The sequence below is a fragment of the Rhea americana genome, unplaced genomic scaffold (genome assembly GCF_003343005.1).
Source record: "Rhea americana isolate MKP2758 unplaced genomic scaffold, rheAme1 scaffold_14, whole genome shotgun sequence".
Lineage (NCBI taxonomy): Eukaryota > Metazoa > Chordata > Aves > Rheiformes > Rheidae > Rhea > Rhea americana.
Window position 1 is genome coordinate 1,522,228 of NW_028185483.1, and position 23,415 is coordinate 1,545,642.

Genomic DNA, 23,415 nt, shown 5'->3' on the forward strand with positions numbered 1-23,415 from the left:
GCCCTGGGTGATGATGGCTTATGAGTGGTATTTGAAACTGGCCATAGAAATCCCTGCAAATGAGAGCTGTCAGAAACATCAACTTATTTTTATTTCCTTTTCTTAGAAATCTGAAGACACTTACCTTTTCTGCTATAACTTTCACAAGCCAGAAAAAGCAACATATTAAAATCCAAGAACATAGCTGTCTTAACTAAGTACCTCCTAACGTGTTAATTAAAAAATAAATAAATGAGTTCTACATTTTTATCTACTGAGAGATTAGTAGTGACATAACTCACACATTTTCACAGGTATACAAACGAAGCAGGAAGGATCTGATCCTGATTCCTATTTTAAACAGGATTTGCAAGGAAGCCTCCAAATTGAAATGCAGACCCTCTAAAGCTCAGCCATTTATTAATCACTGCGCCGGCGGCGACACGGCTTTCTCGCTCGCTTGGCGCAGGCACAGTTACCTCTTGCTGACCGTCGCTCTGCCAACCACTGGGCTTCTGTCCGGTGCCTAAGTTGGCCAGCATTCAAAGCAGCTTGGGCGTCCCCGCACGTCGCTGCGGTGAGAGGTACGACAGAGCAGACGTACCCTTTGCCAAGGAGCCAATTTGTGAAGTTCCAGCGGGACGGTATGTGGCTCAGGGTGCAACCTCGGGGGAGGACGGAGAGCCGAGTCCGTCCGAGGCCTGAAACACATGCTGTCTGTCAAAGAGCTTTGGGATGTTAAGGCTGTACAACTACTGTTTTGGTGGGGAAAAAATGCTATTTGCTTAAACTTTGAATATAAACAGTAGATGTTCAGCTATGGCAAAAGCACAAACAATTTTCCATTTTTATTTTTTCCAGAGTTTTACTTGTAAACTGTACTGGGGGTTAAAAAAAGAGAGGCAAATAAAAGAGCTGTGCATTCACCCTAGTTGTTCAGTATGTTATTTATTCTCACATTTGGTAAATGCCTAAGGAAATGCTATTCTCTAGAGCTCCAGCCCTTGGTTTTCTGCCCCCACCACAGTTCCTTCAAATTTGCTTTAATAGTAACTTTAGTAGAGCACTCTTTCTAACAGATGCCTCAAAATAGCTTACTTTAAACACCGCCTGCAGAACGCCCTGCAGTTCGTCTCTGAACAAACAGATGTGATCTTAAGAAAAAAAAAGGCGGGGGGAGGGCGAATATTTTGGCCTGTGTTTTGTGTATTTCGCATAGGTCTGTATCTATAGAGAATAACTCCCAAGGAGAAGCGGGTTTTGTATCTTTATGCATCAAACAAGGGACTTCCATTTCATGGTCACGAAACATCCTGATATGACAAAAAGTAATGAATGAAGATCCTCAATCCTACATTTAAGTATGTAGAATTAAAACCATAGTGACATTTTAAAAGTTCACAAACTAAAATGCTTTTGCAAATCATCAAGGACCCAAACTTGCCCTTTGAAAATTACTCCGAGCCTCAACTAGACACATTTCTTCGTTCAGCTTTCTCACAACATTTACCTAACTACACTTGCCAGCGTGTTTTGCCAAATTAGAAAAACTTCTGCTGAAAGCATCTGCTTGACATTGCTTAAATATAATAAAGTATCACTCAATTCAATGTATTGGAAATGTTTAGAGATCTGTACATGGGAACCAAGATCAGCAGTGCTGACTCAGGCAGATCTCCCACTGATGTTGGTGGGAACTGTACCTGCATGAGTACTGCTGGATCGGATACAAAGCTTGCTGCATAGTGATTGCTGCTGAGTGACATGAGAACATATGGTTATAATTTAACAATATTAACCGAAACAGAAATGAGAAGGAAATTTTATAGCATTTCTGGCTTGCTGCTCTTTTATAACTATCAGGAACACTCAAATGATTCATACATACCTGCTTCTGTAACATTTTTTTCCCCAGATTCAAGTGAACATTCAGAAACTACTGCAAAGTTAGATCCAACTTCAACAGGAACATTTTGAGTCAATACATAAAGACTAAAACACAAGAAAAACTACTTGTAAAGTATAAAATCAAACTTTAGTGTTCTCTACAGACTGTATTATATTACCTATGGATAAGAATGCAGACATTTTAGTGTATTTTCCTTGGTCCAGACTGAAGCAGAAATAAATCCTTCTTAGCACTGGCTTTACCAGCCTAGTGGTAAGGAAATGCATATGACTGCTGCTATTTCGAAGAACGATGGCTTCTCAAATTTGACCCCAAATTTAGCTGTTATAAAATTATAGTTTTAGTAAATCTAAAAGCTAAGAGTGGTACACAACGACAAAATATCACTGACATTACTGTGTTTGTAATTGTGACTGTGAAAGCAGCATCTCCAAGTGACTAAATCAAGCCTCCCTTCCCCACAAGAGCTGAAAAAAAGATGAAGAAAAGCAATATTAGGAAAATAATGCAAGAGAAGCTGTAATATATGTATATATGTGTAAAAGTTCACATCCATTAGGTTAATGTAAGGGATCTCACACCCCCAACACTGCCTAGGAAAAGGAGTATTTTAGAGACCTGAAGCCCAAAGAGCAGGTGAAACACTCTGCATCGCAATCTGCTAATCAGCATGTGCCAGTCACCAAGGATGCCGTCTGCTCACAGTTCCTAGGTGTGTGTCCTTTTTCTTTAAACACCACAATAGCAATTCATGTGTTTTGCTCTAAAGAGTTTCTATTAGTCTCAGCTTATCAATCATAGGGACACTTCCAAACCATGCCAAGAAGCACCGTACTCCTCATGCTTATACATGGGGACATAAATGCTGAAAATTATTGCAGCTATTGCCTGTGTTTCTTTGTAAGATGAAAGCTAAAGGTAATGGAAATTAAAAATACAGATGCAGGATAGGTCTTTCTGCAAATCTCAGATCACTGCAGCTTTATAGTAAGGTAATCAACCTCTCTTTTAGATATGCCTGAGGATGGACTCCTGGGTAGGTATTTTGCCACAGTTAGGCTTGAAGGATTGAGGGAATGAGAAGTTTCAACTGTATAGGTTAAATAATAATTTAGGGTTTGACCTCTGTTTTGGGTAAAAGCCAATACATTATTCCAATTGTGACCTTATAAATTATTGCTTAATATATTCCTATAGCAGACAGTAAACAAAGTTTGCATTACAGTAAGGTGAGCCTTGAGAACCAATGAGGGGAATATACCAACTAGACTGGAATTCAGCAAGATAAGGAACCTTCTGTTTTTCAGTATTTTTTTGCAAGAAGATATTCTTGTTTAGCCTCATTGCTTGACTCAGTCTTAGCAATACAGACGGGCACTCTAGTTTCCCTATAGCCTCTCAGAGGAAAATCTATTTATGGAGGGATGGCTAGCAGGCATACTGAAGTATCATTAATTTTCTCCATGGCATATCCTCCTCTACAGGATTGATGACTTCCATGGACAAGGAAAACTAAGTTGAAAAGACTCTGACCCCTGAAAACAGAGCCTTAATCCCTTGTGAAGGGGATGGATCTCTTATCCACAGCATCACAACAGCAGAACTAGGGAGCTCTAAAAGAATAAAACTAGTGCTCCTAGAAGAGAATTAAATGTTAGGAAAAATGTTTGAAAGTTAAAATAAGAACATTTGGATTTAACATTGGCATCATATTCCTTCAAAGGTTTAGAGGAACGATCACAGAAGAGGCACCAACCGAAGTTCCAAATCCAACTGTAAAATAACCAGGTTAATTAGCATACAGAGATGCCACTAATTTGTCTCATGATATTAGTTCACACTTAACTGTCACATTAAAAAGGTTTTGGCCTGGGTCAATTTAAAAACCAGAAGAGAGAAGAAAATACTTCAACAGTTGTGTCAGTTATTAAAAGGAACATGAAATCTAGTTACAGACAGTGCAGCACTGATTTTAGAAAATAATCACCTAAAACAGATTTCAGGAGTGAAAAAATAATGCCTCCCAGGATTACTATGCCACTCCTAAACAGCTGCTTACCTTGCTTATGAACGATCACTAGACACAGCTAAATATTTTCATTTGGGTGAGTTAGTACCTCTTTATATCCCCTTCCTCCTATGTACCTAGCAAAACAAAAGATTCAAATTAAACAAAGTAGGAAAAGAAAGAAACCTAGAGCACAACTTCAACTTACCTCAAAAGCAGGTCGACCGAAAGCTTTAACCCATTGCTCTGGACAGATTAAGTCCCAGAGTGCCACTTAGCACACAACTGAGGTTTTGTTTAGCACAGTCTGGCCAGAAACGTGTTAAAAGCCTCAGTCTAGAGTGTAAGTATATACAGAGTGAGTGGATGCAGGAGGACATTATGTTGCCTGCAATGTCACCATCTTTGCTCACACATGAACCCAAAATAGCAATTCCAAAGAAGCGCTGGACAGAAGCATCTGCAAAGCTGCAGGAGAAACTGAACTTCAACTCTGTGTGCAGTGCTGTCTACACTTAGCACTTCATTAAAAGAGACACAAGTTTTATTTTGGACAGTAGACTTTATTAGAAATTTTCTCCTCATTCATCAGTAAATTCACATTAAAATATGCTGAAGGCAGCTCAGTCTAAACATTTGACATCCTGCCGTAACAACAATTTCCAGTTTAAAAACTAGATAACTGATCAGGCAGATAAACTGAAACATGTAAGAAATGCAAATAGAAAGCAGCATCAAAAATAGGATGAGCCTGAAAAATTAATACATTTCAGGTGGAGCTGGGGAAAACAAAAACAGATCAGTCCTCTCCAAGATAGGAAACAGTTAAATGAGAACTCCACAGACTCTAAACAGATAAATAAACATTATAACCACACATACATTAAAGAGAGAACCAAGTATTTAGAGTTCATACCACATAAAAATTATAAATTTGTTCAAATAAAAAAGTGACAAGCTTTCTAAAATACAAATATCCTAAAATCTTGGGATAGTGAACACTTTGTTATAAGCTGCAGAACTTTGGAGGGATAAGATTTGGTCTTGAAAACAATGGACTGCTTCTTACTGTTACCATAGCCAAAAACTGATCTTTCAGACTTGTATACCTTTTGTTCCTCTCACGTTCCTAAATCACATACTCTCCTTCTGGATGATAATCTCTCTCTCTCCCTCCCTCTTTTTGATGTTAAGATTTTTAAATATTATAGGCCTTATTATGTTGAGTGCTGAACACTCAAAGCTCTTAACAACTCTAGAAACTCAAACCAAAGTTTAAGCATTTTTCAGAATTTACCTATGGAGATTTTTCCTTTGATAATTTATTACATCTATAAGGATATGTGTGTGTAGGGGAGAGAGGGAGAAAAATCACACTACTGAAGAATACTCTGTCCTGCAGGAGGATGGATCTTGCAGGCCAGATATTCTGTTGGCATTTATCAACATCAACGAAGATAAACCATTACATGCCAGCTGAGGATAATCGCCTTCAGGACTGTAAACAGAATAGGCAACAGATAACGTATGAATCTAGATCAAATCAATGTTTTCACATTCTTGAGTAATCCCCCCCCACAGTGATCTGCTATCACCGGTTCAGAAAAAAAATATATTAAAAATTAAATAACACTTAAGTGTCCATCATGAAGGTTAATATTTTGTTGTAAACAATTTTCTGTCATTTGCATTGATTTAGGCCAGAGGGTTCTAGACGTGTTACTGATACTGTAAATAATTTTTCAGAGACAGAGGCAAAGGAAGAATTTCTATGTCATGCAGGCGGTCTCTGCCAAGAGCAAAACGAATTGATCTTCGGCACAAGTCCATTAAAGGCAGGGGTTCCGCTGGGAAAAAAGAAAAAAAAAACAGAAGAAATATGACAGTTAATTTCTCAGCATCTCCACTTACAGTGTTTTATATTACTAACATAGAGTCTGTATGGTATTAAACAGTCAAAAATATAGTAATGGTATTATGGAAAAAAGGCAACCTAGAGGTAGCTAAGATCGTTATCAACAGAAGCAGAGACAAAATTCTGTCTTTCATATGTAATAAACAAGTGCAAATTTTCAGACCGAGTTTCCTTATCTGCAAAGCTTAAAATAAACCAGAACCACTCTTGAGACTTCTGAAGTTTTGCACTGTAACATTTCCATGCATTATTGCATTTCCAGATATCTAACAAGAAAAAGAGCTTCTACTCTGTTTATAAGACAACATTCTTCATGTTTCTGTTAACATGAACTAAACTAGCAACTTCTGGCCCTTACATACCAGCTCCTGCTGTGTCTGAGGAACTGGAAGCAGTGCTTACAGGTAACCAAACTCCTCAGCTAACACTACCTTTCCCGTAACACTTTCTTAGCCTTTCTTACTAGGAAATTCACAGAAGGGAAAAAAAAAATCCTCAAAAATCTATGGGAAATTTAACCTTTTCTCCCAAGAATAAATTAGGGGAGGAGGACTCAGCTGACCAGAGGGCCCGGCGTGCGTGCGTGTGTTCTGCCACATAAACACCCCTCGATGTTCTGAGAATAACGCAATAGGAGTGAATTAAGTATCTACCAGAAATGCCTGACTGCTAGCACTTAGGATTGGAGACCCCAACACAGTGATCAGCAGCATCTCAAACCACCCTATATCCTACCCTGATCTGCAAGACTCACGTAGCATTGCAGGACGATCATCTCATTTCCACCCAACAGCACAGACAACAACTCCCGACCGCAGGAACAAACTAGAATAAAGCCTTAAAGTCTCTGCCCAGTTATATCTACCTTGAGAAACAGCTTTAACTGCATGGATGAGGTTGCACTTGTTCGTTTAAAAGGATAACAGCTGCAAAGACTACAGAAAACAATCTTTTCTACAGAATGAAAACCATAATTAACAGCCTTTATAATTACCTTAAGACTTTCAAATAGGAGAAGAAAAATCCCTTTTGTGCCTATATCATAGTGGTAACTTCTTATAAACTTGACAGATTACTTAAACCCCCTCAGCACTGCATCACTCTCAGTGGTTTGGGCAAGAGCTCTTGCATGTACCACATATGTAGATTTACACACACTACATATTAATCTACCAATCCTTAGCTAATACATGATTTAAAAATTTACTTGTGAAAACTATTACAAAGCACAAAATACTAGGATTACTTTTGTACATTAAAATTTTCTGCTGTGGTGATACATCATTGACTCCATGAGTTTTCAGCCTCTTATCAAATTGTGCTTGATTTGTATAATCCACAGTACAGGTTTTCCCAAAAGCATCCAGCGAAAAAAGTTAGCATTCTGTGGTACGATGAAAGCCTAAAAATGATATTTAACTTTACAACCACTTCAGTGACTCAGAGAAGAAGTCTACTTCTACATAAAGTCCACTTCTACTTCATTAGGAATTTTGGCTATTAAAAGATTTTTAAAAAATTTCTTTTATTCCAGTAACAAAGTAAGATTTACTATATATTGATGTAGTCAATTTTTATTTTTACACAACAGGCTTACAGACATTAAATTTTAGGGGGTGAAACTATAAAATTCATTCACCAGGATTAATAAGTAGTAGCAAAAGTAGCTCTTTGACTTCCAAGAACAAAATACAACACATCCTACAGGTCTTACACTATCAACAACCATTTTCCAAGTATCTTCCCAGAATCTCTGAGGTCCTATAAAGAGAATGTAAAATACAGATTAACAGTGCTTTAAGCCAGTAACTGATCATGTGGTCTCTTTTTCCCCTAGACAAAGGAATATGCAAAACGCAGCCATCTGTGCAACTGTTCAGCCAGGCAGAGCTGATCCTAAACTCGAAAATATAATTCAAGCAAAGGTTCAAATATCTTCTGAGTTTGAAATGCTGAATGAGAATCCCTGTCTTATAAATTCCCTGTGGAAGTGAGTAAGTGCTATAGAAAATACCCCTAAGTGTTTGCAGCAGCTGCTAAATTACAAGTACTGGTTATGTTTCTGCAACTTGAAAATTTAACTATATCCTTTTATTCTCCTTTCTATCCAATGGCAGAGCAAATTTATAAAATATAAAAATATAAAATAAAATTATTATAATATTTTAATAATATTTATTATAATAATTATAATAATTTATTATTATAAAATATTTATAAAAATAAAATTAGAACATTTGGTCTATAATACAAACAAAAGTTATGTTGCTGGGTGGTTGGCTTAAAAGCTTGATGAAAAATATAACTATTTAAAACTAAAACTGAAAACTATCAGGCAGCCTAACTTAACTAAATCATTTTTGGACATTTGCTATGTATGTTAACGCAAGCACTCCCCCGTTCATCCCATCTCCCTGTTTTTCACTGCACATTTTACGAGCGAGGAGTATTTGGAAGGAGGCTTAGGCAGGCTGTTAAGAAGTTCTGCCGCCAGGTTCTGCCATCGGGGTGAATTCCAGGGCTGGAGCCCGCGTAAATACGGGCAGAGGGCCGGCGCGAGCGGGCACGGGCACGCTGAAAACCTCTCCGGGAGCCTGCGCCCCTGCGAGTGCTCGCGAGCCCCCGCGGCCGGCAGCATCCCTGCGGCCTCCTGCCGCCGTCCAGGGCGGGGGGCTCAGCCGAGCACCCTCCTCCGGCACGGCGCCCCGGCCCTCCCGGGCCGCCTCGTCCCCCCGCGCGTCCCTCGCCTGCGAAACGAGGGGAGCAGGCGGAGCGCAAGCACCTCGCAGCCTAGACGTAACCCGACGGTTACTTCGAGCCCGGCGACACCGCGGTCCCGCGGCGCGGCCGGAGGCTCAGCAGCTCCGACGTGCCGGAGCCCAGGGCAGCGGGACTTCGGCTCCCACCAGGGCAGCGGGAATTCGGCTCCCACCAGCATCGCGCGGCGCCGGCCTGCCCCGAAAGCAGGTTGCTGCTCCTCAGCTCTAGCAGCAGGACTGCAATTTGACTGGTGCTCTATGGACTCCAGCAACGAGAGAAAGAAGGAACAGATCGCTAACTTAAAATATAAAATTACTAAGAAGACGGGATCCACAAGAACGGCTCTGTGTACTGAATCACCAGCCGGGCTGAGAGACCTGGAGCGAGCTACTCCAGCGCGAGGCAGGCTTCTCGCGGGAACGCAGCTTCCTTCCAGGCTCCGCCAGACGCCGGAGGAGGAGGCGCGTGTCTAAGGCTCTTCTGGTCGCGTCTGGGACTGAGCCTCCCTCCAAACCCCTGCTGTGCGTCTGCACGTGTCTTCAGGGATCTTCTCCTCCTCTGACACTTTCTAGGAAACCTCTCCACCTACAGCTGTCACGTTGCAGAAAGTTATTTTTCAGGAGAATAAAAAAAAAAAAAAAGAAAAAATAATACTGCTCAATTCCCATGTCTCCAATTTTGTACCAGCAGTTTTCAAGAAGACCATTTAAAGAAAAGTAAACTTTTGCTTCTACTCCTTCTCACAAGTGTATCTAAAATACAGTCCATGACTCCACGTGTCAAATTAGAGAGTCGTCTTTTGGTAAATCTTCCCTTTTCTACTCTACACTTACATGCACTTTACCACCTGAAAACATGAGTCTGAGAAAAGACACAACAACAGTAATGCTACTCATTTAGAGCTACATTTGACCAAATGGTGCACGAAACATCTGAGCTTTAACTTTAATTGCTGTGAGAAGGGTGTATAATGTTACACAGAGACGTATGTTTTAATGGTATTACTGATGGGATAAGGACAAAGGCAAAAGGAGCCTTGAAGCTAGGAACTGTGTTTGTGAACACTTCTCCAATAAATATGCATGTGCAACAGCAATTCTCACATCATTAAAGGCTGAAAAATTCATTTAATTTTGGCAACCTATAGTTATTTAACCATCTGGCACTCCAACAAGAATTCCTCATCTTTGTAAACATGCATTTATAATGAAGATACTACTCAAGTCATTTAACATCCAGTAACATTAAACATTATTAACTGCAATGTTGCATAATACTCATACTACTTATACAAAAGAACAGCTTTTAGCACAACAGTTACCTGCCAAATGACACTACTCATGTTTAAAGCAATTCTTAAGCTGTAAAAACATGTAATATTGTTTAAAGTTCATTACTTTCATTAATCTACAATTTTTTTTTATTTTTATCTTATTTTAGAACAATTTCTACTTTTTGGGTGGGGAAAATCAAAGCAAGATCAAAGTTGGTGGAAACTTTGCAATCTTTTGTAAAAATTGCCTCCCACCAAAAATTAAGGCATTATTAAAGACTTGTTTAGTTATTTTTATAGCTCTACTTAAGATACCAAATTACCGTATTTTTAGGGCTTTTTTGCCTTGAAAACCTAATAAAACACACTCCTGTATTCAGTGATATTTCATACATGTGACTGCTTCCAAATGGTGTAGGCAGCTTTGTGTAAAAGATTAAAAAAAGCAAAAATATAATGTTGCAAGACGGAGATGCAATCACATACCAGTAAATAAGCAAATGACATCTCCTGCGAGCTAACTTTGCGGACTTAACAACATGCCCATGGGTGAGCAACAACCTCACCAGCAAGGCAACCACCAAACAGTCTCTCCTGTTGCAAAATTTACATTATGTGGCAGGAGGATCAGATGAGGCACCAGCAGTTCAAGAATGGAGAAAGCAAGCAACCTCTGTGCAAACCTAATAAATATCTGGTGCACAGAGAAGAGTCTTGGAAACTAGGAAAAAAATACGGTCCCTCTGTTCTTATCTTAATTTGGGCAGAGTGCTCTTAAACACCTGTTACGTACGTGTGGATATTGCCCTCTCCTCCTTGCCACCGGTAAGAGGCGGCATCAGGCAGCCTCCTGCCCTGCGGTTCTCTCGGTGCTCCAGTTTCCCCTGGCACTTTGTGGAGATCAGCCAATGTGGGCACAAAAGTCCCTGGAGAGGGATGACATCCCCCAAAGCTCAGCCCTGCACCAGAATACCACGAGCCACCCTCCTCGCACGTGCAGGACTGCGCACAGGACCGCCCCTCCGCTGCCCCGGGCCAGCTCAGGCACCAAAAGGCGGCCAGCTATGACCTTCCACGACCGCGCTCACAGCTTTTCCCTCTCCCATTCCCGCAAAGATTCAACCCGTGTGGAGCACGAAGCACACGAGAACGCGCGGAGACACCATCCCCTTGCGAGCGGTCTGGCGTACAAGGGCGCCAGCTCACGACACCCCTCACCGCAGGGAACACAAAGCGGACGTGCGCAGAGGGCTAGCACGGGTGCCAGACGAACCTCTTGGCGCGTCCCAGTCGTCGCTGGCCCTTCCCCCAAGCAGATGGGGAGGGGAAGCCCTCTCCTAGGATTTCCTCCGCTCTTTAGTGACCCGATTTACTCCATCGGCCAATTCCCTGCCCCTCACCAGGGCACCAGAGCTACCACCCCGCTGCAGCGTAGCACTCCCGTTTCATCTTTTCCTTGGATTTCCCCCTCCTTTCTCCCTAGATATTAAAGCACCTGCTAGAGGATTTTGATGAGGCCTAAGTCTTTCCATTAGGGTGCATTAGGGCATAGTGGAATTTGTAACTACCATTTAATTATCACATACAATAAACACACCACTAGCAGTTTTCCTTCCAAGCTTTCTGCCAAAGCTTAATTATTGTTTTAATTTTATGCAGTAAGAGCCAAATTCATTCTCCCACATAACATGGTGCATAGATACAATCCTTTTGGCATTTTTATGACTTCCCTGATACAACTAATGGAAAATCTGACTCATGTTCCTTAAATGGCACATTCTAAAGAAAGGAAATTGCAAATAATATTTTAAAGAACATAGGCTATGACCAGTCATAAAAAATACTAATAAATCTCCTAACAGCAATGAAAATTTAGGCAAAGCATAACAACATAAAACAAATCACTTATCTTTTTCCCACAGATGTCTTTAAGCAATGCAGTCTAACATAGTTAACTATACAAATGAAATACTTTCAAACGTTACATTTTAATTACAGCTCAGGTGCTCTAAGAGAACTAGCACTCACAAGAACCCCACAGTAAAATGGAGTCATCGTGGGCTTTTTTAAGATTCACTGTAATTTTTTTTCTCTTACTGCTACGTATCTATCTCTCCGAGAGCAGGAGGCTCCCAGCAGAGCACAGACAAGCCCACGTTGGCCTCCGGAGTCGCAGGCCGCAAAGGGCCGAGCTCCCGCCTCGCCCCCGTCCCACCGGCCGGGAGCTGCTGTGCTCTCGGCTTCACAAGGCACCCGGGGCAGACGGCACGGTTTCGTTACCCGGCAAGGCTCAATGACGGTCGGCGTCTCCAGCAGCCGTCTCTCAGGACTGACAGAGTTTTACGCGTTACCACATCAGCACCTTATTTTTAGCAGCATGGGGAAAAAGTGAAAATATAAAAGATAACAGGAGTCCCCTCGGCCCCCTGCAGCCCCCTGAGGCTCTGCTACACGGAAGCAAGAGCACGCGAAGGGGGGCGCAGAAGGCAAGGCAGCAGGAAGAGCAAGAGGACTCGGGTGCATTTCCGCCCTCCTTGCCTGCATGTATCATGCTCCTGCAGGGGGGCGCGGATGCTTTACAGATACCTTTGGCTTTTAAGAGTAAACTACAGTTAATCATTATTTAAAATTTCGATTTAGCAGAATTAAGCTGAAGGAGCAGCAATGAACAAGGAAATATCCTCCAGTATCATTTGGTTTTAGCTAATGTTCTCCAGTGGCGCTTTCTTGAGAGGAGAAGAGTTGAAAAGCAGAACAGAATACAAGTGAACAAAAAACACCCCAAAACTTGGAGCCTATTGCCACAGCTTTGAGGAAGAGCACATCACTCTGAGCACTGGTCGTGTCTCCTTGCAATCCCCCCACAAACACATTTTGGTGTTTGTAATCTCTGACGACGATGACACAGGACTTGGACTGCTTGTCCTGACTCAAGAAAACACTGGAGCACATGTCTAAATCCAGCAAATTCAATAAATGGTTCAATTTCATGCTTAAAGATTTCAAGCCAGTAGACTTATGCCTAAATCCTTCAGCATACCACTGAGGTTATAAGAGTGCTCTCCCTAGGAAAGTAATTTGTCTGCCTACATTTGTAGGAAGACTGTATATTGGAAATCATATATACACCTGTTGCAAGCTTCTTCTGAGAAGCTCAGTGTGCTTTACAAATACTAACTCAGTGCAAGTCCCTGTGAGAAGTTAGCAAAGACTGTTGAAACAGTATTTTTTCTACTAATAAAGCAACAGCAGCAAACAGGGGTTAAATTGACAGGCGATTTCGTATAAAGTCTGTAACAGCACTTGAAACGTTCACTCCTGAACTGCACCCTGAGGCGCTCAGGCGATCCAGGAGCGTACTGGATCACCCCGTGAGCAAACCAAACAACCGAGCAGAGCTGCTCCTCCCTTCCATCCTCCCCTCGCTTCCCTCTCAAAGAAAGCAAAACAAGTGCCTTAGCAGACTGTCCTCTTTCCCAGCCTAACCAGTGAACACTTCGAGTTTAAAGACTACCAGGCAGCCTACGGTCCACCTAAAAAGGGGCTCTACATTAAACAGGCTCAATATAGGGCAGCAGGTATAAAGTCTGGCCCAGGGCCAGAATCTGCAAACAGCTGCACCGCGACAACACACGTGCCAGTTTCCTGATAACCTGCATTTTCTGAATCAGTTCAGCTGATTTAAATGTAAATATACATTACAAGAATTCTATTTAAAGTAACAAAATCATAGGTATGATTCATTTTTGACACGCTCATTCTCCAAGAAAGATTCCTAAATTATACTGCTCTACATCATTCAGAAGCTGCAGAATAGAGGCAGATAATAAGGAATTTTATTAACAAACATATATATATTTAAAAAAAAAAAAAAGATTACAAAGCCCTACAATAAGCTTTTTCTGCTACAGCTTGATAGATTCGCATGCTGCCAGAAAAAAAAAGAAGAAAATATACTGGCCACTTCCCTCCTGAAAGAGGAAGCAATGCATATGATTTTATTGCAAATACCCTGTGTGCATCAGGAAAAGAGAAATAGGAAGGAAGAGCTGGAAAGATTTGTTTTCTGATCTGTCATTGTTTGTTCTTCTCCTTCCTTCAAATACTATCATAAAACTACTCTTCTGTCTTTGTATCTGAAAACACTTGGAAGGTAAATGGAGCCAGTTATTCCAGTGAGCACCTAAACGTTTTGCAGGAGAAAAGCCACCTAACAAAAATCCATGCTCTTTTGAGACCAGCCCACCAAACAGTAAGGCGCTCGCCATCAGAGATGGGCTGCAGCTGCAAACGTTGGCTCCTTGGCTCCTCCCAGGTTAAACTTCCCCAAGTTTAAGGGGTTGGGAATGAGGATTTGCTTTAGATTAATCTCTAATGCATACTTTATGGCTTTTACTGTCAGAAGCACATTTATCACCATTACATTCAGCTTGTGTATGCCAGGCCATAAAGATGGAAGCTAAAATATATCAAGGTGAGAGAAGATAAAAGCTTGGATGAGAATTTCACCGGGTAGGTTCACTGGAGTTCAAAGCCAACGGTGTTCAGGGGGTTATGAACAGATTTATAGGCAAAGTATTAACCAAGAAAGTTGAAGGAAAGTTCAGGTTTCAAGGATGAGCCAGTGCAGTTCATCCAGCTTTTGCAACAGGAATTCACACAACGCAAACAGTAGAGCAACACGACAGCTCAGGTAGTTTCTTGCATTTTCTCTCTTCAGGAAATAAGTACTTCAAAAACACAAATATAAAACCCGTGCACAAGTATATGCCTATAAAAACTTCTACTGCTGCAAACGAGTCTTTATTGCTCTGGAAAAACACATATTTTCTCAGAAATAGTTTTTAGGTAACACCTTCCCCATCCCTCATTTCACTGGCACATTTCTGCCTTAATAGTAATAGCAGGCATAAGAGTAAAATGCTCTGGTGGAAAACCTAATCATATATATTAGAATATTCAAAACTAAGTTTGTTGTTCTTAAGCATACTTTATATTACGGGTTAATCTGAGAGAGAGTGCGAGAGAGAAAGAGATGCAAAAAGGCAAACCCTGGAAGCGCGTGCTCAGCTCAGCTGGTTATATTATCTAACTGCCCCGTCTGCCCTTTTCCCACTGGCCTGTTTTATCCACCAGCCGTATTTCTACGGCATGCCCGCTGCATGGCATACAGGAGTACACAGTGTCACCTTTTCCTGTGCTGGGCCCAACACACTGGAGTCTCCCAAGAATTGCTAAATACTACTGTACTAGATTAACACACATTCAGTCAAGATTGTTGCTGCTTTTAACACAAATAGTCTCAGCTGTACCCTATCACAAGAGTTTTCCATATGGGTGTTCAGTATTACACTATGTAATAATTTACTTCATTTCACAATTGAGTTAAAGTATCATCTGTATCATATTGCATCTTTCTTCAGAAAGTGTCCTTATACTGATGCAGAGACAGAACTGATGACTGTTCTACTTAAATTTATATCAAATGTGCTGAACTGTTTAAGACAATAAATATTTGACTACATTCCTTGCATCATTGTTACATTTTCTTAACTGCTTTAATTTAAACTACCCGGAGGCTCCAACATATGCAGATTTCCTCAAACCAAGCAAAAACTGGCAGCAGCCTATAGATTAAATTTTAATGCAATTGTATACAAGCTAATGATCTCCAGGGGAGATCTGCAAACCTGATGCATCACATTGTTACTCTCGTTTTCATATCAATAGAATTACACTTGAATAAATCTGGAGCAATGAAGTTGCAAATTAGATTCAATAGAATCAATTTGATCCTGTTAGTTTAATACCATTTGCATTTCCATTTCTTCAAAGTGATTTTTTTTCTTAAGTATCACAATTTCTATTAGCATAAAATGGGTATTGGAGACAATGTGAATATTTTCATATTGAATTTAGGATTTGTCATTGTTCTTGGTACGCAAACATCACTGGTACTCTCTGAAGAACAGTCTACAGCATTCATTTGAACACAAATATGCAATGTATTAGCTGCAGCGTGCACAGTGCTGCCTTTCCTCCTGATCGCTTAACCCTTCTCATCACGAGCTCCTGTATTTTGCCCCAAGCTGGGGAAAGCTCTGTGCACAACGTCACGCTGCTGCACCTCTGCCTAACACCAGCACTCTCGGCACGCTCTCTTAAAAATGGTCCGGCTATTTTTGAGGAAGAAAAGGCAGGAGTAAAATTCCCATATGAAGCATCCTACTATCATTTTATGTTACATGCTTTCATACCCCGAGCTGTTAGAGCAGCTGCATAAAACTTGCTGGAGGGAAAGGGAAGGGTGAGGCAGACACACAGCTTGGGGAGAGAAAGAGGTTAGAAAACCCTCTGGGTCTGCCACTTAAGTGGCGACTTTTTCTGTCCTGCAGGTGCAGTGGGCTCCAAAAAGAGAACAAGTATTAAATTGCAAGAAAAAAATGCTTATATTTCACATTGGATTAATAGAATCTGATAGCTAAAGCCATATTTTGTTAGCACTGAGCGTCTCCAGCCCCAGGGTGGCTCAGCTGAGCAAAACTTTTCTGTACGTAGTCCTTCCGGCAGCTTTGCCATCACGAGGCCTCTTCTTCTGCCCTCTCTGTGCCACCTCCTCTGGCCTGAGCAGCTGGAAGGGGAACTGGAGCCAGGAGCTCTTGGTCTGTATCCACACGTCGCCCTGCTGGTGCTGAGGGAGCGGGAAATCGAGAACTCGACCTGCAGCAGATCCCCAGCCCCAGCCGCCGGGAACTTCCCCTGGCCCACTCGGATGGCACATGAGGACTCTCCTCGCTCAGCCTCGGCTTGCTGCTCCAGTGAATGCAGACACGAAGAGAAGGACAACAAAAGGGACCAGCAGCTCTCACCACAGCCCTCTCCTCCACGCGCGCCGCTCCCAGGGAGCGACGCCAGAGCTCGAGCTCCACATCCAACCTGCGCCCTCCTACTTTGTTACCCACCCGCGGCTTCAGGGCCACCAGCTAAACAGGACCTAACCGATGTCAAACAAGATGAGAAGAAAACACATATGCCTGAACTGCCAAATAGTATCTTTTCACTGCAGAAGGAAATATAAAACCCTGCGAAGGGTCCGTGTTTATTGCTTCTTACTGATTCATTATCAAATTTGCTTCATCTACAAGCGGCCTCTGCCAAGCCCCAGCTGCCAGCTGGCTAATGCAGTTGCACAGGTGTAAACGAAAGCATCATTTAGCCTGCAGAAACACTATCACTGACAAAGATTCATCTAGATTTTCAGATCCCAAAGCCAATCTGTAATACTGGCAATTAAAAAAAGCATTGCCTCTGGAAAGTATTTCACAAGCGACGCAAAGTTGAGCAATTCATTCACCTACTGATATACTCGTAAGCTTCTGCCTTCTGCGGGAAAGGGAATCCCGTCATCCCACTCACACAGCTGACTTCAAATACAAAATTAGAATGAAAGAATCAACATGCACTAAAATCATTGCAACTATTTCTAGTCGTTTATGCTTGCACAGAAACCCCAAAAGATTTATGCAGTAGCTTCAAACACTCAACTCACAAGATACACCCACCACCCTAACACCCTTGCTTACATTAGGATATTTATTAGGATAATAAATAACAACTCAGGTAATGGGCCGCAATGCCCCTGTGGCCAGCGTCTACCGCAGACCAAAAGATGACGATCCCAGGGACACCAGTTTGTCTTTGGCTATTTATAACACTAACAGCTCACCTTTATAGCCAGACACCTCTGCTTCTAATCCCCAAGCACCTAATCACGGTGACCACTGTCTAGCTTTACAGACAACGTGGAAAGCGAGGTGGAGGGATGCACCGCAGTATATGCAACAGTATATTTCTTCGTTAATAACTGCACACTACTCACAAAAAGCATAATGACAGCACTTGCAAGTTAGAGAGATTTAAAGCAATGCTTTCTTCTGAAACTAAATACAGGTTATAGGCATTACCTGTTAATCTCCCTAAAAAGAAAAGCGACCATGGACAAGACTGTAAAAATGGATGAACGCAGGGGAAATACTTGAACCATCTTCTGTTCCTCATTACATACATATTTTATTTATTTTAATGGCAGTAACAAACCATGGAGATTAGATATTTAAAACAGCTATTATAATTTGATTTTAGGTTTAAACAAAAGAAAGGCCAGAAAATATATGAAGAAAATACATGCTGGAATTAAGCTACTTAGAAAAATGCAGCAATTAATAGCACAGAAAATTTTATTTCTAATATTCTACAGTTCTACAATTGAGGCAGACGCACAGTGATTTCTTAGTGTAAAATATAAGCTAACTTCAACATGATTTTAGATACAAGAGAGAACTTTCTCTTGTTGGGGCATTGGTATATATGCAAGTTAAGGTTTTCAAGAGTAAGTGATTTTACCTAAGCTATTTCCTCATTTAGATACCTCATGAAACGACTCGATCGACTAAAGCGTCAAGGAGGCAGCAGCTCTTAGCGAAGCCAGTAAGGCCACTCCAGCCCAAAAGCACGAATGACGTTTTTGTCTCCTTTTCCTCTGATGTAGTATTTACAATTTGGGCTATGACACTCTCCAAATTGCAAACTAAGTTCTTTACTGAGAAGTTGATTCTTTTGAGAAATATATAGATAGCCAGATAGATATATAGATATATATTCTTCCTTATTTGAAGACTGCAATATCAACTTGCTGCCAAATTCCCATTATGTTTAAATAAGGTTTGGACATAAATGCCTTTAGTATCAGCACTATTTTTTTCTTTTTTCTTAATAAGTTTAGAAAAACAGACTAAAAAAGTGAAAGATAAATTTCAGTCTCATTTTATGGCTGTGTGTGTGTGTGCGTGTGCATAAATATATATACACACACGCGCGCGCACACACACACACACATATATATATATATGTATTTCTTTTATGCTCCATCATGATTGTTTTGTTTTCCTCCAAAATTTCTAACCTATTTGGTCATTTCAGTCTTTCCAATTTTCTCCTCTTATCAGCTGTCCTCTTGCCTTGCTCCTGTGCTCCTGTTCTCAGCGCTATCAGGGTGCTGCTCAGTGAACTCCGATTTAAAACACAAATACCCTTCCACCTGCAGGTCTGTAAACATCAGGTAAGGGGAGGCTGCTTTTTTTATCCAAAGACCTGGGCGATAACGATGCAGCAGATGAAAAGCTAAAATACCAGTGGAAAGCTCTTCAGCTCAGCACTCAACCCAGGCACGAGACTACTCAGCCCACGTCCAGAGCTCCCCGCAGCGCACAGGACGCTCCCCCGACCTCCTCCTGCTCGGCCTCGGCTCGGCCTTTGTCACTCCATCAGCGTCGGCAGTAAAGCCAAAGGGAATTTTGCCAGGGTAAACACTGCTAACTGGGCTCCCCATCCACAGATATTTGGCCTATCTCCCCCCAGTTTGTTGCCAAGTCATTTCTGGGGTCACTCTGCCTCTGCGATAAAATGGATGTGTTTTTTTCTAAGTAATCACAGGTTTGAGATAAGCAGCGAGCCCTTAAGCATAAGAATATGCTTAAGACTTGCTGGGAAGCCCGTTTAACCCTCTCCAAACCCCTCATGCGAGTTATCTATTTGCTTTGGCTGTGCTTTTACTCCCCTCGAGGACAGATCAAGACCTCGGGCTTGTTTTTAATCCCAAGGAGGAAGGCGCAGAGCGGGCACGCCGTGCCCCGCCGTGCCGAGCCCCGAGCTGCGGCAAGCCGGCCGGCAGGGCCAGGGGACCCGCTGCGGGCAGAGCCGCGAGCGGGCATCGCCACAGCGGGAGCAGCGACCAGCCTCACTGCGCGGAAGAAAGCTACACGCAACTTGCCTTTCTTTGCAGGACGCTTCAGGGTGTTTTTGCTAGTACAATGCGTACACTTTATGTCTTCTTTAGGATTAATTGCTTAAATTTGTATGCTGATGCCATTCAAATACTATCTGATAAACCTTTAATTTTATTTACTACTGCACAACCACAGTTCTGGGGGCTGTAGATTGAGGGTCCTTGCCCAGACTGAAATACTCATTTCGCTGTCTCTAAGGTAACTTCTGAGCTCAGTTTAAAAAAGTGATGTTTCCATATGCTTTGCTTTACTGCTGTTCCTTCTAAAAACAAAGGCGGAACTATACATTATTCACCACTGCCTTTTACTTGTTGGGCAACATCAATTAAAACTAGGCTTGCAGGACACACTTCCTTTGAAACACCAAATACAGATGAAAAATATTCAAAACTTCCAGACCTCTCTTCCATCTGGCTTTGAAAACCTACTCCTATCCTTAAGGAAAAGCAGATTTCATACGCAGAGACTTATACCCCTGCCTGACAACTGCACGAAGCAGGACCCAGTGCATGGCTTTTGTAACCACCTTCTGCCACAATGTGAAGACAGTCCCAATAACAACGTTTTATCTAGTTGTCTCCTGGAAGTGTCACGCTTTTTTAAAAGCCAGTTGTACATGTTACTTCTCATTTCATCCAAGTTGTGCTCTGGATGATCCATACGGATTTAGCAACCATCATTGACAGCGAGGGTCGCCTGTCCCTCCTCCGGGCTCCGCCGTCACAGCGGGACGGCATCCTTGGTTTTAGCTATGCAAAGCTCGATTTTGTGAGTATTTTTCCTTAGGGATTTTGGACAATTTTGATGAAACATTGAGCTTGGTAGACTCAAACACAGATGTTTCAAAAAAATTGACTCATGCAGAAGCTATTTAGAATATTTTAATGAATTATCACTTACAGAAAACAGCTTACTTCTGGGAAGCACAGTATGAAGGGGCACTAGTTAGAAAATTGTTATTAACGGAAAACCATTTTCAAGCATTCCTGAAATGAGAACATGTTCCCACATAATTAGGTATGGATTTGGACCAACTCCCCCAAACCTGGGGAGTTCAAAGGCTGTGGTACTGGCTCATCACAAAACCAGAACAACCCAGAACACACCCAACCTGCCTCCCTGTACAACTACCAGTCTCCAACCAGCACCACTTCTTGCCTGGAAACTCGCTCTAAAAATCATTTCTGTAAATGCTGTTTCTGAAAGCTATTCAACTAACTTTTAATAGCTTTTTGCTCCTTAATGGCAAGATTTTCCAATTGTTCATGTTAAAGCAACAGATCCGCCTGGCCTTTCTTCTCCTTTCAAGTTTCGTGTACTCCCTTGGCAAGCAGTGCCCCAACTCTTCCACAAGCCATGAAAATTAAACCGAATTAAAATTCCCACAGAAATTCTGACCTAGCCTGGGACTTGAGGTTCCTCTGGTGAAAGAAATGCTCAAGAGAGAGGGAGGTAGGAGGGCTTCAGAAGAAGCCTACATGCATTTCTGTCTTCTGTAGCTTCCTGATACTCAGCAACCCTCTGGGCAGACGGCTCTGCAACAGACTTCAGCGTACTTGTGCTCTGCTTCTGATTAGCAAACGTTTGCCTCGTACCTGAATACTCACAAACATTGCCACTACACAGCCAAACCCATTGCCATATAAAGAAGTCCACAATAAACTTACAGTCCAGCACTGAAAACTTGAGTACCAATGTCCAATCTAAATATATTTTGATGCCCAAGAAGCAGGGAAGTTGAGGGAATGACCCTGAATATCAACAGCAAGGAAAGCAGCTGCTACCTGATGCTTGGGCTCTTTTGGTACCCCTGAAAACTGCTCTTACTCTGGCTGTCCAAGTTTCATGCTGCTCGCAGTAATACCACAGCATGCAATCTTGACCCTGAAAAGCCTGGGTAAAATTCTATCGCAGAATTAAACCAGGCCTTTGGGAAGCTCTGCTCAAAATAAGGTAAAACTAAGAGCTGTCATCAGAAATGCAAAAAACAACAACTTCCTTGAATGCCACAGAACAATCCAGGATGCCAGAAATCCAGTACTTTCGGGAAATGTAACAACTATGATGTCGCTTCTGCGTCCACCATTTGCTAAATGTTAAAAGTATCACTTCATGAACCTGAAGTTCATCTGATACGAACAAAATAGCGCTGTTCATGTAGTGCCAGGATGTCTCAAATCCTAGGAAGCCTTTAATCTTCACTTTCAGAACCAAGAGTGTCAGCTTATACTTGCACCTGGCTGACTCCGTTCTCTCCAGTGGAAAATGGCAATTTCTGCTCAGCTACAAGCTTTCTGCAGTGCAGGGAACCACAGCCGGCGATGCCAGTTCCTCTGTTAAACAGCTGTGGCTCAGTTCCCAAAATCACCAGCTAAATTCAGTAGGCAAGAGTGCATGCTATATTTTTCACAGGGATGTGGTCTGTGATGTAAATGAGGTTGCTCTCTAAATTTGCCTTCTGAAAGCATTCTCAGGAACCCAGATCAGCCATTTCCTCCTTGAAATTTCTCATTCCCAAAAGGAAAGAAAAAAAAACCCTAAACTTCCCTAGCAGCAAGCATCTGCCAAAAAATTTTAAATGTTCCCATCCAGATCCTCCTCCTTTTTCTTAAGCTTTCCATTTCTTGCTGTATTATAAATCACTCTGGGGAAATACCATGGACTCTGAACACTTAAGATATGTTCCTAAGTGGTAAAACATCAAGTTTTACTAGCCTCTTTGAAATGAAATGGTGTGGGCTCTCTGCAGAGGCAAATTATTTTTTTTAAAAAAAGAATTAACCATGTTATATGGATTGAAGAGTACAGTAACAAGAAGTTAAACTTATTTTGAAAAACTGCTATATTTTAAACAGAACAAAAGTCACAAGAACTGAACAGAGCTTTGGGGAATGTAACAAAATGCTATGCAAAGATTATTTCACTCAGCTCCAAAATGGTTTGTCAAATAACTGCAAAAATTAGGTTTCAAAATCTGAACAAAAAAACAGCTGACCTATGGTCAGACAATAGGGAGAACCTCTCAAAATGCTGAACCTCTGGTTCAAAACATGCACGTCTTCTCCCCCAAAAGAGCTTTTCCTATGTATACATTTATCCAATTTTGGTTTGTGAGCATTCCTTCATAAACAATCTGCTGATTCAACCTTTTATTCCAGGAAAGTCACTGTCGGTCAGGGATACTGTATTAAAATGCTTCCAAAGTACCTATAGGAAGATGATGTAGCAATGGAGGAATAGCCTAAGTATGATTACAAGATTACATAATAGCCAGCAATAAATGCTTTCATCTGGCATTACTTGATTGAATGATCTTCAATACTATCAGATATGATTTACACACCCAAGATTCATTTCAGTTTTCTGTAAACGGTGACAGAAACTAAGAAACAACACCGAAAGCACAGGAAATAGCCATGTTCCTTTAATTCCAGTGAGAAACCTTGTTTTATTAACATGCTAGCAAATATTTAAATATCTAACTTTGGATAATAGATATGTAATGAAACAGCATTTAAAAGTTATTGCTCACATCAGTAAGAAGAACAAAAAGTGTCATCAACTTAAAACTATACATCTAACTCTAATAAAAATCAACATTAGAGATAGAAATTGTCTTGCAAAACTTCAAGACTGTGGTATTTAGTGAAAATACACATGCAGGATTGGTTAGCCAGGGTCTACTTGCAAAACACTACAGAAATCATTACTCCAACACTATAAAAA

At 41.4% G+C, this 23,415-nt stretch overlaps 1 protein-coding gene across 1 annotated transcript in view; it reads right to left on the reverse strand.

Annotated features, from left to right (window-relative positions):
- Positions 1-4,438: 4,438 nt before the first annotated feature.
- Positions 4,439-23,415, reverse strand: part of SPSB4 (splA/ryanodine receptor domain and SOCS box containing 4) — a 93,045-nt gene continuing 74,068 nt past the window's right edge. Inside the window, exon 3 of the mRNA XM_085298558.1 lies at positions 4,439-5,743. Coding sequence (XP_085154684.1) covers positions 5,616-5,743 — 128 coding nt within the window. The 3' untranslated portion in view covers positions 4,439-5,615. The remainder of the gene's footprint in view (positions 5,744-23,415) is intronic.